The sequence below is a fragment of the Myotis lucifugus genome, unplaced genomic scaffold, assembly GCF_000147115.1.
Source record: "Myotis lucifugus unplaced genomic scaffold, Myoluc2.0 scaffold_45, whole genome shotgun sequence".
Lineage (NCBI taxonomy): Eukaryota > Metazoa > Chordata > Mammalia > Chiroptera > Vespertilionidae > Myotis > Myotis lucifugus.
The window spans coordinates 990,644-1,007,946 of record NW_005871093.1 but is presented as its reverse complement, the minus strand read 5'-3'; the positions used below and the strand labels follow the sequence as shown (position 1 = coordinate 1,007,946).

The following is a 17,303-nucleotide window of genomic DNA, read 5'->3' as shown; positions in this document are numbered from 1 at the left end:
ACCCAGGCCGGCTTCCCCTGGTCAGCCACAGGACCCAGGACCCCGGGCAGCTACGCCTGGTGGCCACAGACACCTGAGGCCCCGGATGGCTTCGCCCAGGCCCCAGCTTTGTCAGGAAGGATGTCTGGAATGACGTCTGGAAGATGTCCGGTCTATCCGGCCTAATTAACATATTACCCTTTTATTAGAGTGGATAGTAGAAGATAGTTAATAGCTATCAAGTACATACTGTGTGGCAGGCAAAAGAATAAAGGCTTTAGATGGATGAACTTATTTACTCTTGTAGACACCGAGAAGGGCTCCTGGTGGCTAACTGGGCTCAAATTTAAAAAACAGAGCCTAGCAGCAGGGCCTCTCACACAAGCCACGCTTCAGCAGTGAGAAGCCTGCACTAAGTTGCCTGCCTTCCACACTGAACTGCCTGCCTGCACTGTGATCCTGCAGTGTGAGCCAACCTTTATAAAGGAGTTTCTGGAATCATATTTCAACCAATAGACTAAGACTTTCACCATCCAATCAGAGCTGCCCAGCTATAGCTCATTAACATCTTCACCAACCAATCGGAGAAATCCATTCTGACCAATCAGGACACTGTTTTGTGAACCAATTAAACAGTGAGGATTTGGAGTCCTCATTTGCATGAGGACAGACCAAGCAGAGACCAGGAGCAGGGACTTCTCTATACATAAGTCAGTTCCTCTCTGATTCTGGTAGCACACTTTCCCTTTCCCCCCAAGACTAAAGACTGTGTTTCCCCACTGGAGCAGAAACGCCAAAGACATCTTACAGGACCAGAGAGGGGCAGACCAAGGCAGAGCAGAGTGGGCTAGAGCAGAGCTGTCAGAGAGAGGCCTCACCTAAGGGCCACCTCACAGCTGTGCTGTTCCATAGCTATGCTGTTCATAATTGAGTTGTATCATGACTGAGCTGTTTGCCTTGAATAAAGTTTCCTTCTTCACTACACTCCAAATTGGGGATTCCTGTTGGTGCTGAATTGGTGCCAAAGACCATTGGTGGACAATCTTCATAAAAACTTGAGAAGGCAGTTGCCATTATTATCTCCCACTTTAGAGATGAGAAAAGTGAAGCACAGAGAATGAAATAACTTGCCAACAGACACACAAGCTGAGACAGTGTAACTCCATTAAAGTTAGTATTATTCAAAAAGAGGTCTTATAACAGGAGTACTTTGGCCTTAGAGCTTTAAGTACTAGAGCTTCCTCTATAGCAGTGGTTCTCAACCTTCCTAATGCCACAACCCTTTAATACAGTTCCTCATGTTGTGGTGACCCCCGATTTCATTGTTACAAATTGAACATAATTAAAGCATAGTGATTAATCACAAAAACAATATGTAATTATATATGTGTTTTCCGATGGTCTTAGGCAACCCCTGTGAAAGGGTTGTTCGACCCCAAAGGGGTCGCGACCCACAGGTTGAGAACTGCTGCTCTATAGTAACAACTCAGGAAATTTAGTGTAATATATAACGATGATCTGGCTAAAAGAGCTCAGGAATATGTGTTAACGAACCCCAAAGAAAGCAGTAATAACATCCATCACTGAGTTTAGTATACTACATCTAATATATAATGAAAACACAAGACATGTTTGGAAACTCTGCCATAACCAAACAATAATGTAAAACAAAAACTAGTGGCTTGCCGAAACCGGTTTGGCTCAGTGGATAGAGCGCCGGCCTGCGGACTGAAAGGTCCCAGGTTCGATTCCGGTCAAGGGCATGTACCTGGGTTGCGGGCACATCCCCAGTAGGAAATGTGCAGGAGGCAGCTGATCGATGTTTCTCTCTCATCGATGTTTCTAACTCTCTATCTCTCTCCCTTCCTCTCTGTAAAAACTCAATAAAATATATTAAAAAAAAATTGTGGCTTATTTTCAAATCATAATGAAGTTGGAAAAAATACATATATTTTATCCAAGATCTAATGGTTTTATAAGAGATTTTTTTTTAGTCACCTGAAATGTCATAAACCAGCTTCTTTTTAATCTATACTAATCTATACTAATGAAAGGGTAATATGCTAATTAGACCGGGAGACCTTCCAGACAAAGCCATGGTGGCGGGGCTGAGGCAGAGGCAATTAGGGGCGATCAGGGCAGGAGGGGAGGGCAGTTGGGGGCGATCAGGCAGGCAGGCAGGTGAGCAGTTAGGAGCCAGCAGTTCCAGATTGCGAGAGGGCAGTTGGACATCTCCTGAGGAGTCCCAGATTGGAGAGGGTGCAGGCCAGGCTGAGGGACATACACCTCCGCCCCATGCACGAATTCCGTGCACCAGGCCACTAGTATAATATATTTTTATTGATTTCAGAGGAAGGGAGAGAGATAAAAATATCAATGATGAGAGAATCACTGATTGGCTGCCTCCTGCATGCCCCACACAGGGAAGCCCGCAACCTGGGTGTGTGCCCTGACCAGGAATCAAACCCGTGACCTCCTGGTTCATAGGTCAAAGTTGAATGACTGAGCCATGCCGGCCGGGCTAACCCAACTTCTTAAAGTTCACAAAGTTCAAAATCATTTCATTTCAAACAATACTTTACATGGCTATCCAAATTTTTCTTTAGTACTTTTCTTCAGTGCCCTCTAATGGACATAAGATAAATAAGCAAAGAAAAAATGAACCCACATATTATTCCAAACTCTTAGTGTATTCTTAAAATTTGCTGAGATTAGATATTAAGTGTTCTCAAGACACACACAAAAAAAGTAACTATGTGAGGTAATGGATGTGTTAATTTGATTGTGGCAATCATTTCACAGTGTATACATATATCAAATCATCACATTATAATCTTATCAAAAATCATGCTGTACAACCTAAATATATACATTTTTTATTTGTCAATTATGCCTCAATAGAGTTGGGGGGGGAAATTATTCCAAATTCTTCCTTCACTACAAATAAAGCTTTAAATATCTTTTCTAAATCCAGAAATCTATCTATATCAGTTATCTCATGCACTGAAATATATTCTATCTTAAGACAGTTTTACCACTGAAAATTACTGAGTTTTTTAATCAAGGGCCATAAAATTATACATTTGTTTTGATCTAATATATCAACTTTGGAAAAATATAACCTAAGAAAATATTAATATATTTTTAAAAGTAAAAATGGTCTAGACCCATGCTAGTTATAACAGCAGAAAACCTGAAACAGACTAATCTACTCTAGAAAAACATATACTAGTAAGCCAAGTTAAAACGTGTAAGCAAACTTACTGCTCATTCTAACATCTGTCAGGCTTTTAGAGATTTGACGCATTTTCACATTAATGATATGGATACACCTTATGTCTCACAACTGCACAACAATATTGTATTTTATGGATATACCATGCTTTTTTCAATCAATATCAGACAGTTGTTTGGTATATATGCTGTGAGGCATAACCTTGTGAAGATGCTGTTTTGCATTTGTGAGATTTATCTTCAAGGCAATTCATACACTGGGCCTGCTGGATCATGGGTAAATGTGCATAAATTTGGTCAAGACTGCCAGAGGCACTCCATACATGTTATATGATTCTGGACCCCCTTTGGCAGGGTGTGAGTGACTATTTCCCCAGAGCCTCACCAATTGTGTGTGCTGCCCAATTTTTGAATTTTTGTTATTTTGCTAGGTGAGAAATGTAGGTCACTGCAGTTTAAATTTGAGCACTTTTTCATATGTTTTTAAGTCCATTTGTACAGCTTTTTCTGAGACTTACCTATTCATGTTTTTGCCATTTTTCCTATTAGGTTTAGGTCTTTTTTTTAATTGAAATATTTTCCCTCACTTTATCATTTGTTTTTTGATTTTGCTCATAGTCATATAAATCTTTATAAAAAATCACTGGTAAATTCAATCTTTTATAGTTTCTGGATTTTGAATATTGAAAACCTTTCTCTAAATTAAAAAATAGAGCATCTAATTCTACTATTTATATATTTTTTCAATATTTAGATCTCTGACCCTATTAGAGTCAAATACCTGTATGTGATGTATGTATAAGTACAGAGCCAGTTTCATCTTTTCACAACTAGTATCTAGTTGCCAACATCATTTATTTTAAAAGTATATTTTCACACTAGGGAAAAGAGATGCCACCTTTATCATATACGCAATTTCTGTATATACCTGGGTCTATTCCTAGAATTTTACTCTTCCCTTGGTCTGTCTGTCTCACCAGGAGCTAGTACCAGATGTCTTGTAGTAAGATGCAATATCTGATAGATCTAGCCTTTCTCATTACTACTTTTCCCACAAGGTTTTCCTAGCTATTCTTGCATGTTTATTTTTCCACATGAATCAACCAGTCTATCTCCAGAAAAAAAAATTTATTGAAATTTTTAATGAATTGTATCATACCTATGTATGTATTAATTTAAAAGAACTGACATCTTTGCAGTACTGAGTCATCATACCCAAAAACAAGATGTCTTTCCATTTGTTCAGGGCACTGCCATATCTTTCAGAAATGTTTTTAAGTTTTCCTCACATAGATTTAGGGTATTTTTTTAAATGTATTTCTATGTAGTCATTTATTTTTTATGTGGTCTTTCCTTCCATGACAAGTTCTAACTGGTTATTGTTTGGAAATACAAAAACTTTTTACTTTTTACCTATGATATCCTGCTACCTTATTAAATCTCTTCATTTGAGTTTGTATTAATCTTATGATTGATTTTCTTGGATTTTTCCATAGTTTTACTTATTTTGTTTCTAACACATGCACTTGATACATTTTTAGTTCAGAATATTCTTATTTCCCAAAACTCACACATAAATTGAGATTTTATATTTTTATATAATTGTATATTTTATGTTATTTCAATTTTAGATCACTGGAATCTGCCCAAAATCCTACATTCTCACATGCGTTTAGTCACTGAGACAATGACAATTCACACTAACATTTCCTAGATTCTCAGGGCCTCCACCCACACTGATCTCAACAGCAGCAGACTGCGCTGCCATCATCCCTAAGCTCAACATGCTCAGTCTGCAAAACAGGAAAGCAACTTTACACAAGAGCTCCACTTGAAATCCTAACACTAATCAATCTTACCATGCAGTCATCCTGTCACCTTTAGCTACACAATGAATGAAATCCCCCCTACCATCTAGCCCAGTGATGGCGAACCTTTTGAGCTCGGCATGTCAGCATTTTGAAAAACCCTAACTTAACTCTGGTGCCGTGTCACATATAGAAATTTTTTGATATTTGCAACCATAGTAAAACAAAGACTTATATTTTTGATATTTATTTTATATATTTAAATGCCATTTAACAAAGAAAAATCAACCAAAAAAATGAGTTCGCGTGTCACCTCTGACACGCGTGTCATAGGTTCGCCATCACTGATCTAGCCTTTCCTCAGTTCTTGTCCTAAAAATCTTCTGTCTATCCTACTATGAACTCACTTTCACAGGGCCAAGAGGGAAGACTTTCACAGAGTTCATGTAAAAGTAGCAAAAAAGTATAAAACTCTCAAGACAGGAGGCAAATAAATAAAACTGTCCAATTATGAGCTCAGGTGGACTATACACCAATACAGAATGCTAGATGTTAATCCACTGGAGGATCCCAGTTCATTATTTCCCAAAATTACAGTACCTTTTCTTTCTTGACATGATTCATAATGTTGCCGAGGTCCTCAACATCAACCACAGAAGTTAGACTCTGGTGGTCCTCAGTACCAGACTCTTCCTCACTGGAACTCTCAAAGGGCTCCTCCTCCTGGAACATCAATGCTTTAGAAATATATTGCTCAAAGTAGCAAACCATCTACTATCCCCTCCCAAATTCTGAGGTCACTGGATGGATATCAAATATTTTTGGCTAGAGGTCAGCCAACTATGACCCACAGGCCAAATCCAGCCAGCCTCCAGTCAAATCTGAAGGTGCCCATCATTTACATAGTAACTATGGATACTTTCTTGATACAACAGAACTGATAGTTGCAAAAGAAACTACATGGCCCACACATACCTGTACATGAATGTCACAGCAGCATTATTCCCAATAGCCAAAAGGAAGAAATAATCAAAATGTCCATCAACAGATAAATGGATCAATAAAATGTGATATATCCATACAATGAAATATTATTCAGCCATAAAAAGTAATGATGTACTGATCCATGTATAACATGGATGAATCTCCAAAGCATTATATTAAGTAAAAGAAGCCAGACAAAAAGAAGTCACATATTATATTATCCCATTTGTATGAAATATCCAGAATAAGTAAGTCCATAGAGACAGAAAGCAAATTGGAGGTTGTCAGGGCTAGGGGGAAGGGGGGAAGAGTGCCCGCTTCATGGTTTGCTTCTGAAATAATGAAAAGGTATTGAAACTTGATATAAGTAGTGGTTGCACAAAATTGTAAATGTACTAAATACCACTGGATTATAGACTTTACAATGATAATTTTGTTATGTGAATTTTACCTCAGTACTTTAAAAAGTTTTAAAATATATTCAAAGCGAATTGTAGGGGAAAATAAGCAAAAAGACTGGCTAGAAAAAGAGAACAGAAAAATGAAACAGCAGGTGAAAGACAGAACAAAGGAAAGATTTGTTGTTTACTTCTCTTTGTTTAAACATAGGTGATTCCAGAGCATGTTTATATATTTACTAGAGGCCCGGTGCACAAAAATTCATGCACGGGGGTGGGGGAGGGGTCCCCTCAGCCCGGCCTGCCCTCTCTCATAGTCCAGGAGCCCTCAGGGGATGTCCTACTGACGACTTAGGCCCACTACCCTCTGGCCTCTCTCTGCGGGAGGCCATCGGCCGATCAGGGGAAGGCCCCCATCACCCCACTGCTGCTGCCACTGCCGGCTGCCAGCCCTCCTCAGCCCTTGTAGCCTCTGCGGCTTTGTCTGGAAGGACATCCAGAAGGATGTCTGGAAGACGTCTGGTCTATCCGGTCTAATTAGCATATTACCCTTTTTTTAAAATATATTTTTATTAATTTCAGAGAAGAAGGGAGAGGGAGATAGAAACATCAATGATGAGAATCATCGATTGGCTGCCTCCTGCACGCCCCCTACTTGGGATCAAGCCCGCAACCCAGGCATGTGCCCTTGACCGGAATCGAGCCTGGGACCCTTCAGTCTGCAGGCTGACGCTCTATCCACTGAGCCAAACCAGCTAGGGCAGCATATTACCCTTTTATTAGTATAGATGGGAACGATCTAGTAGAGAGGAAAAGATGAACAATTCAGGAGAGAGAAATGCAATGAATAAAGGAACCAAAGTCCTTGATTCCAGAGCATGCACAGAAAGTGGTCTTTGAAAAACCCAGTTACTTGTCTTCTGGGACAGAAAAGATGGTGAGGATTTGTAGATGGGGCAAGGGCTCTAAGAGAATTCTTCTCTAATGGCTCCATCTGAGAGCTGGAGGAAGGGGTAGGGAGAAAGAGGTATTAAACAGTCACCTTGGAGAGTGAGAAAGGGAACTTACAAGAGAATGCAGGAGACTGTTGGGAAGTTCTTAATTCATACTTGAATCTGTGGTCAAACAGCAAGCAGCAGGCAATGGAGAAGGCACACAGCAGGTTGCACATGGCTTGGAGTTAAGCCAATTGTGTTGTAAAATGGAGTGGAAGGCAAGGCAACTGAAGATGTTTATAAAAGAGTAAGTATAAAATCTAAATTGGGTAAGGACAGAAGTGAAACAAGCATTCTTCACTATCCAGTGAAAAAAGTATAGGATCAAAAGAATTTTAAAGTAGGAGCACCGGAAAGAGGTTAGAGTTTGGGTCACAAGAACATGTAATTTCAGAGGTGACCACGGGAGTGAGAGGCCACAGTCAGTGAGAGGCCACGAACAGGCCAGGTTGTTAGAGAAATCATCAACATGCATGACTAGCCACTAAGAATAATGATAGGAACAGTGTGGAGAGTAAGACAATGAGTGTCAGAATGTGAAGTTGTTACTGAATGACACAAGTGACAGGTGGCCAAAGCACAACAGCTATGAGGCAGCCTAAAGACATGGCCTTCAGTGAACTCGGGGGTATCTGAAGAAAGAGAAATGTTTAGAATGTAAGGGATGAAAGAGATGAATCTAGGATGACTTACAGCCTTTAAGTTAGAATGACTAATAGTCATTATATAAGAGCAGTCAGGAGGAATACATGTTTGATGATAAAAAAGATAAGAGCTCAGGCCGGGACATATTTAATTTCTCGGGGCCTGTTTCCTAGCCTGCAAATTGTGGTAGAAATCTATTTGACTCCAGCAATGCAACCATTACAGAAGAGATACCAGAAAGCATCCAGCACAACACTCTGTAAGACCACACTCTCTAAAACACCCCCACACGGTTTCAGGTCTTCCTTCCAACCAGTAGCCAAATAAATAGTTTCTCAGGGCAGAGGTGAGGTTTAGCATCTCCAGAAACAGGAGGAAAGCAGAGAGACATGGACACACAGGCTACACACCTCAGGGTCCCTCTGATGCAATCCATCCTGAGTATGAGATCCTAGCTCCATTTCCTCTGAGCTACGCTGATTAGATTCACATTTGCCTTTCTTGCAACTGCCATCACAGGATTTCTTCTCTCCTTTACAAAGCACCTGGAGCTGGGAGATGAACTTGGTCTTCCAAGCTCTGAAGTCGGCTTCAATGCTGCCATGTTTGCTTTTAACGACATTGCAGTCACCCTCCCCTCGAGTCATCACGCGATGAGCACCGAGCATCCAGAGCCACTTATCAACATTCTTGCCAACCTGCAAGAAAAATGGATGAGCTAAAAACACAATATAAATCAGCCTGCAGTACCTGTGGGACCCCTGCTGCTGCCGGGAAGAGGGAACTGCTTCGCCAAAAGGCTCCGGGCCCTCTGTCGCCAGCCACAACCCACAAGGGCACTAGGGCTGCAGTTGATACATTATAAGATTCTGCAAAAGGTTTTTTTTTAACAAAGGGACAAATCTTTTTAGTAAACTAAGGGTTAATGCCTTAAAAATAATTGAAAACCACTATTCTAAATAATGTCAGAATAAAATATCTAATTAGCAAAACAAATTTGTTCCAAAATGTAACAAAGTCTATGGGGCAAAAGCCCATTTAATAACAACGTGCACATGGAGTCCATTTAGCCAGACTCATAATTTCATAAACTGAGAAATGTATTGTATTGCAATATGAAGCCATGAGGCTTAGGGACAGGGGCTATCAAGCACAGCTAAGAGTTTAAAAGCTTAACAGACTTCCTCAGTGGCAAGGCAGTAAACAAAATATTTACATATCTGAATTGTATCATTCTTTGTCTAATTCCTTTGAAAATATGGAGTAAATATACATCTTGATGTAATAATTCCATCCACAAGGTCCTGCCTGAGGACAGAAGGCTGAACTCAAAGCCTACGAATCCAGGCCCCTAAGACACTAGATAATAACAGGTATATTATTTATTTTATTCAGTAAAAATGTATTCAATAAAAATTTACTGAGAGCCTATACACCAGGATGGGATACATGTGTAGCAATTCCCAGATATAAAGACTAACACAATAAGTTTATTATTAAGTACCAAAGTTTGTGGATTTCACATGCACATACATATGTGTATGTATTTAATTAAGAGAATTTATCCTTATAATTCAACATAGATATCTACCTTGTACCTACCTTATTGAAGTGGCTCGCATAGGCAGAATTTCCCAGGCCAAACACCGCATATCTCATACCCTTCAGGTAAGTTTTGCCAAATCGAAAATCATTGGATGCTTCCTCTAACCATTTGCAGAACCACTCTGCACTCTCAGTTGGTCGGCCATCAGTATATGTAGCAACCAGAAAGGCACAAACATTTTTACTAGTAACCTAACCAAGAAAGTAATTATTTCAGAAAAACATTCAAAAAGAAAAACTTCTTTTAAGTGTTGACATTATCATACTAATTTCTGAGGACAAAGGGTGCTTTCATAAACAATCTTTTTCAAAGGTGAAGGAAAACACAGCAAGGACACCTTGTACAGGGGAGAAAACCCAGTCCCTTGCCAATATACCTCCTGCTGCCCTTCATCATTTACTCCATTCCATTTCTTAGACTCTCAATTCCAATCATATCCAATTTGTCATATTGGAAACAAACTATAAGTCAGTCAGAAAAATACACTAAGATCTCTAAAAAATTATCTGAAAAATTAAAGCAATAAAACGTTTTAAACATAAACTTGGCACCATCATCTACATAGGGAAACAAAATACATGCTAGTCAAAGTATTTCATCTGCTTGAATGTCTCTTTTAACAGTTCCAAGTCATAAAGTTACAAGTAACCCCTTACAATTATTAAGTATCAAATTTGCTAATAATTTTTCACATACAATTTAGCACAGATTTGAGCTCACTCATTTGCACTACAGAGTTTTCTTGCGGGGGGCGGGGGGGGGACGACAATGGACAATTACAGTTAGAAGTTTACACACTAAGAAGGGGCTGGCAACCTATAGCCTACAGGCCCAATCCAACTTGCTACCTGTTTTTGTCAATAAAGTTTTATTGGAACCCAGCCATACTCATTCGTTTATATATTGTCTATGGCTGATTTGTGCCTCAAAGGCAGACCTGTAGCTGCATGGCCCACAAAGCTGAAGATGTTTACTATCTAGCTCTCTACAGAAAAAGTTTGTCCACCCGTGCTGTAAGTGCTTCTCTGACTCTAGCTGCTTCAGAATCGTCTTGGGCACCTGTTAACACAGTCCCCGCAGCCAGACTCTGGGTCAGCAGGACTGGGCTAGGACCTGAGAATATGCATTTCTAACACGTCCCCAGGCTGATACTGCTGGTTCAAGGGCCACATTTTGAGAACAACTACTATAAGGCAAACTTCCCTAACTGGGTAGGACTAGAGGAGAGAGAGGGGCATTTCTCAGATGAAGAAATTAAACTCTCATAGACATTAAGTAATGTAGGAAGGTACACAACTAGTAAGAGATTTCTCTAACTCTAAAGCCCATACTTCTTCTGCTACCCAAGTGGCTCCTGACCTTTCAGGAGGCTTACACATGGCTCACATGCATGGCACAGTGCCAGCAATAACAATCCTCTTTGATTATGAGATTCGAAGCAGGAGGGCATTGGGAACTTCAAACACCCAGCTCCTCCACCTTCACCCCCGCCCCAGGAGAGACTAACACACCAGAGGGACAGGCTCCACGCCACTTCAGAATCAGCACATGACACCACACATTCAACACCTCTGACTCACACCAAAAGCTCAACCAACTGAAATCTCTTAGAATGAAAATTAAATTGATTCTGAAGATTCTATTTATCTCAGAACACAGGTCAATTAAATGTGAGTTTTGACTGAGGAAAAAATAAAACAATTACCAACCTCTTCTACTAGATTATCATCTGGATCATATTCTTTCAGATTAATAACTGCCACAGGCAGATATAGGGAGGTAACAGCTTCAGCAAGAATTGTTGCAAATTCCTAATAGGGGAAAAAAAAAAAACAGTCTTCAGTAAGCTAAATAAACAAAATACTGTCTTCATTTACCCCTGTTGGCAAGGGAATGAGGCATTTCTCATGAAAAACTTTTCCAGTGATTGACATTTGTCATCAAAAACACAAATACTGCCTGGCTGGTGTGGTTCAGTGGTTGAGCATGGACCTATGAACTAGGAGGTCACAGTTCGATTCCCAGTTAGGGCACATGCCTGGGTTGTGGGCTCAATCCCCAGTGTGGGGCATGCAGGAGTCAGCCAATCAATGATCCTCTCTCATCACTGACATTTCTATCTCTCTCTTCCTTTCTCTTCCTCTCTCTGAAATCAATAAAAATATACTTTTTTAAAATCTAACCCTTTACAGAAAAAGTTTGCCAAACTCTAGCTAGTAGAATTTAAAGCTCTAGTAACAAGAGCCCTTAGACAGCAAAGTGAGTGCAGAGAGAGAAAGACAGTCTCAAGGGCTATGTACCCTGACACACTCCTATCTTTACAGGTCAAGGAGATGGGGAGAAATCAGCAAATAGTGAGGAAGACCAGCCCCAGCAAAGTAGGAGGAGAACCTAGAGAACAATGTCCTGAAAGTTGAAGGAAGAAAGCACTTTAAGAAGAAAGAAGTGGTCAAGCAGCTAATAGGTCAAGTAAGATGAAGACTGAGAATTAATTAGCAAAATGGAAATCACAGGGAGCATGTTGGGGCTTGAAAGCCTAACTGAAGTGGTTCAAGAAAAACAGGAGCAGAGAAATTGGAGATCACAAACACAACACTTCCAAGGAGCTTTACTAAAAAAAAAAAAAAAAAAAAGGTGGTAATTAGAGGGAGATGTGGGGCCAATTCTCAGAGCATCCAGTGAGAATTTACAATTATAGAAAACAAATCTGTTCACAGAGTAACAGAGACAATCCACACCAACTACCCCATCATTCTGTTCTAAATATGAACAGAAACTATGGATCACCAAAAACATGATGAGAACAAGAAGCAAGAAAGAGAAATTCCAGCAGCAGAAAAACTGAGAAAGCAGGTAACTAAAGAAACAGAAAACGGAATTCATTAAACTATATTACTAAATTATGAATAAAATATTTAAAAAATTGAACAAAATAGCATTTTTAAATTAATATATAATAGCTGACATAAAACATTCAAAAAAGATTTGGAATTAAAATCTAAGAACCCAGAATGAAAAGAAAAAGTTACAAAAAAGTATGAGAGGAAAGGCTTGAGACATAGAAGGCCATCTAAAAGCTCCAACATCCAACTAATAGCAGTTAGACCCGCAAAAACGGAAGGGGAAAAAATTTACCCAAGAAATATTAGCAGAACAAATGCAAACAAATCCTCAAAACTAAAGACCCCAAGAGTCCAGCACAATGGCTAAGAAAAGATCCAACTTAAACATCCTCTCATTTAAGATCTGATTCTAAAACAGTGGTTCTCAACCTTCTGGCCCTTTAAATACAGTTCCTCATGTTGTGACCCAACCATAAAATTATTTTTGTTGCTACTTCATAACTGTAATGTTGCTACTGTTATGAATCATAATGTAAATATCTGATATGCAGGATGGTCTTAGGCGACCCACCCCTGTGAAAGGGTCGTTTACCGCCAAAGGGGTCGCGACCCACAGGTTGAGAACCGCTGTTCTAAAAGCTTCCAGAAACAAAAAAATCAAGTCATCTTCAAAATGTCATCAGCAATGCTGCTTGCTAGAGGACAATGAAGGCATCAGCCTTCAAAGTTTTAAAGAAAAAATTTTGACACAGTCTTTCATACCCAGCCAAATATGAATCAATCAAATGTGAAAGCAGAATAAAGAAAATTGAGGTGGCACAGCTTTAAGGAGAGCCAACTAACCCATACCGACTATGATGTGGGCAACAATATTAACTGAGATTTGAGGAATGTTGTGTGAACAGACTAATATAAGGAATTAATAACTTTTATCTAAAATTGAAAAATCTAGAAACATAGCACAAGAAGGTTAAAGAAATAACCATCAGAGGAACTAAAATAGAAATAGTTAAAAGAGATTCCCTGGAGAGCACTTTTCATTATGAACTCTCTGTATGCCTGGATCTGTTACTATCTGCAAGGATCAATTTGATCTTTACAATTTTTATTTTTTAATGTTTTTTTCATTGATTTTAGAGAGGAAGGTAGAGGGAAGGAGGGAGGGAGGGATATCAAACCTGGGTATGTGCCCTGACCAAGAATCAAACTGGTGAACTTTCAGTGCAGAGGATGATGCTCAACCAATTGAGCCATACCAGCCAGAGCACTCTTAAAAATGTTTTTAAACATTCATAAGATCTTTTATGAGTAACATAAAAGGACTTTGTTTTGGTTGTTCAGATGCTTTTTTGTGTGTGTTTCAGTTTCCCACTTCTGTTGCTTAAAGCTGAACTTAACAAAAAGTGACCTTTAACTACTAGTATGATGTGAAGCAAAGTACTATACCTGCACTGGAATACTAAAAAACTAAAAAGTATTATTCTACAAAATACCCACAAGAGGTCAGTAGAACCCTCTTTGGTAGATACTATACAAAAATCACCGAAACCGATTTTTTTTTAAGCCATTTTCATGTCAGCCTTAGAATCCTTTCCTAGAAAGCACTAAAGAGCTGTGACTGGCCTTCATAACAAAGAAGCAGGCAGCATCTAGATACAATCAAAGAATGGGAAGTATCTTTCAGTACATATCTGTAGCAAATGTACTTTAAACAGTATTCCATGTCTATCATTAATACTTTTTTTAATCCTCACTCAAACAGTGAGGATATTTTTTCCATTGATTTCTAAAGAGAGTGGAAGGGAGGAGGGCTGGGGAGAGACGGAGAGAGAGAGGGAGAGGAACATCAATGTGACAGAAGCACATCAATTGGTTGCCTCCCACACGTGCCCCCACCGGAGCAGGGACTGGACCTGCAACCCAGGTACGGGCTCTGGACTGGAATTAAACCTGCAACCCTCATGTTCAGGCTGACGTTCTAACCACTGAACCACGCCGACCAGGGCAATCATTAATACTTTTAACACTTTTCAAAATCAAAATACATTTCATTAAACAAATATGTGAAATTCAGGGCCCGTACTGGACTACTGCTGCCATCCTCTTTTCACTATCTCCTCCTTCTATACCAGGGGTCCTCAAACTACGGCCCGCGGGCCACATGCAAATACAAATATTGTATTTGTTCCCGTTTTGTTTTTTTACTTCAAAATAAGATATGTGCAGTGTGCATAGGAATTTGTTCATAGTTTTTTTTTAAACTATAGTCTGGCCCTCCAACGGTCTGAGGGACAGTGAACTGGCCCCCTGTTTAAAAAGTTTGAGGACCCCTGTTCAATACCAACAGGCATCAATAATGGACTTGCAACTCTCCATTCTGCTGAGATAGAAGCAAACTTCACAACAAAACACCTCATGACAGTGACCACCAGACACCACCAATCAGCTACCTACTAACAAAACCTACCTACCATCCCAGGAAGGGAAAAATGGATGCTGGAAAGGGGGAAAAAAAGATGAAAGAAGACTGGAAGACCAATTCAGTTCACTGCTAAAGACAATTTTCAGGGATTTTTCTTAAAGATCAGGAAATTCAAGGGAAAGTGACATAAAAAGTTCTAACCTTTGCTGTACCAGTCTGGGAACCATAGAAAATCTTCACTCCAGACACAAAGACTTCCTTCTTGTGAAGAGAGCTATAACCATTTGTCATCAAATCCTGAGCTGCTTTTGGAATTGATTTCTCCTGTGAGTTCTTGTCCTTGAAGATAAACAATCACAAATCTACTTTGAATCTTTTCCCAACTCCAATAGGAATGAAAATTAGCACAGACACTGACCCATTTTATTATTCTCTTAATCTTCCTGGTTGTACTCCTCAAATGCTAACTCCTTGGTATAATTAGGTCCTTACAAGGCAGGACCCATATTTCGTTAAGACCATAATGATTCCTATTATAGTATTATATGCATGAAAGTATTATTCAAAGATAAAACTTTCATTCCTAATATTTTTTAGTGGGATAAGAGTAGAAACCTTTTTTGATCCTTAATTAGTGGAAAGAAAAGACTACTACCCCTTAAAGATGTGAACCAAATTTGGTTTTTTACAAAAGTTGAGTTTTTCATTACAAAATCTTTCTGTACCTTAAGGATGAGACATCCACAGCCCATCAAAGAAAAGGTAAATATAATTTAGTTCAAGGTAACTTAGCGTGTAAAAACAGAGAATAAACTTTTTTAGGCATTAAGAAAAATGCCTACAGATTAAACATAAAAGTGATTTAAAGTTCCTTTTAGCTTTTCTGCATTTTTCTGAATGCCTTAGAAAATCTGCACTCTAAATTCTCTATAAAATTTAATGCCTTAATACTCTCCTATAAAAAGTAATTCCACTCACCTGCTTCCTGATAACAATCTGGAAACAAATCCAAAGGCCAATACCAAAGGCAAAGCCCAAATATATGTAGTATCTGTTTATCCATAATGATATTAAAGGTGAGAAGTCCCAGGTATCCGAAGAAGGATCTAAATTTAAAATGACACACAAATGTAATTGTATTTAAAGCTACATATACAAAAAGGTCCATTCTTATTTTAAATTAAAAAAAAAAAAAACCTCCATATTCAACAAGGCTAAGAACTCTATAGAAAATCAACTCTAGTGGAAATAATACATGCCCTGGTTCATGTGGCTCACTCGGTGGGTTGGAGCGTCGCCCCCGTTCACCGAAAGGGTGGCCGTTCCCGTTCAGGGCACACACCCGGGATTCGGTTTCATCCCTGGTCCCGGCACCTGCGGAGGCAACTGATCGATATTTCTCTCTCACATCGATGTCTGTCTGTCTGTCTGTCTATCTTTCTTCCCCCCTTCCTCCCTCTAAAATAAAAGATAAATATGTAAAATAATAATACATTATGTGGCAACGTGATAAAATTATAATCCTAATACATACACACACACACACACACACACACACACACAACCTTTATTTGGATATACCATTTGGGAGCAAAAGAAGGGAACAGAGTCAAAACACTTTATGGGGAATTATGAGTTGATTTCGCGTTGTTATGCTAGCTCCATAAGAAAAGTTTCTTAAAGTACTAAAACTACTCCCTTTTTTCTCAGTTTATTTTTAAAGACCCGTGGCCCCTTGTAAGGGTTCTTAAATGTTAACTGACCTCACACTCCATTTTGAAGGGAGAAGTGGGTGGACCTGGGCTCAAATGTGAAACCTGGGATCAATTCAAAAGGCGACGCCTAAACTGTTCACAGGTGCCGCTCCGCCCTGGAGAGATCCTCAATACACGTGGGCAAGGGGAGGGGTGGCAGCTGTCTCTGCCCTTTACTAGAGGTTAGATTTTAGAAGCAAAAGGGAAAAGCCAAGTCAAAAGCAGATGATCCTCCCGTGCCCCCAGCGGTAGCCGTGCTGAAAGTGCAGCCACCTCTGCAGGGTCCCGGGAACGCCGCTCCGCCGGGACAGGGTCTCGGTACAACGGTTTCTCCCTCCCGCCTCGCGAACGCTTCCACCCGGGCCCTTACCCATCCTCCTCAGAGCCTGGGCTCTGCGGCCCGAAAGGAGACTAGGAGCGCGGACCTGGAAAACCGGGCGCCTCGTCTCGGTACCGGGGGGCCGTCAGAACCACCTCGCAGCGTTAGTCGTGTAACCTGAGAGCGCCGGACTGGGGGAAGCCATGCCACTCGCAGGCTCGTCGGGATTGGCTCAGAGGGAAGAGGCGGGCCCAGGGGAAGCACCTCCTACAGCGCGGGGCGAGGAAGCCGGAGCTTCGCTGGTCCTGCTCGGATT

The 17,303-nt window shown here is 40.1% G+C and overlaps 1 protein-coding gene across 1 annotated transcript in view; it reads right to left on the bottom strand.

Annotated features, from left to right (window-relative positions):
* Positions 1–17,226, bottom strand: part of LOC102421459 (S-adenosyl-L-methionine-dependent tRNA 4-demethylwyosine synthase) — a 116,869-nt gene extending 99,643 nt beyond the window's left edge. Inside the window, exons 1-7 of the mRNA XM_006088280.3 lie at positions 17,039–17,226; positions 15,893–16,020; positions 15,116–15,253; positions 11,359–11,460; positions 9,646–9,840; positions 8,454–8,741; positions 5,622–5,744 (exon numbers count right to left, since the gene is read on the bottom strand). Coding sequence (XP_006088342.1) covers positions 5,622–5,744; positions 8,454–8,741; positions 9,646–9,840; positions 11,359–11,460; positions 15,116–15,253; positions 15,893–16,020; positions 17,039–17,042 — 978 coding nt within the window. The 5' untranslated portion in view covers positions 17,043–17,226. The remainder of the gene's footprint in view (positions 1–5,621; positions 5,745–8,453; positions 8,742–9,645; positions 9,841–11,358; positions 11,461–15,115; positions 15,254–15,892; positions 16,021–17,038) is intronic.
* Between the last annotated feature and the right edge of the window lie 77 nt (positions 17,227–17,303).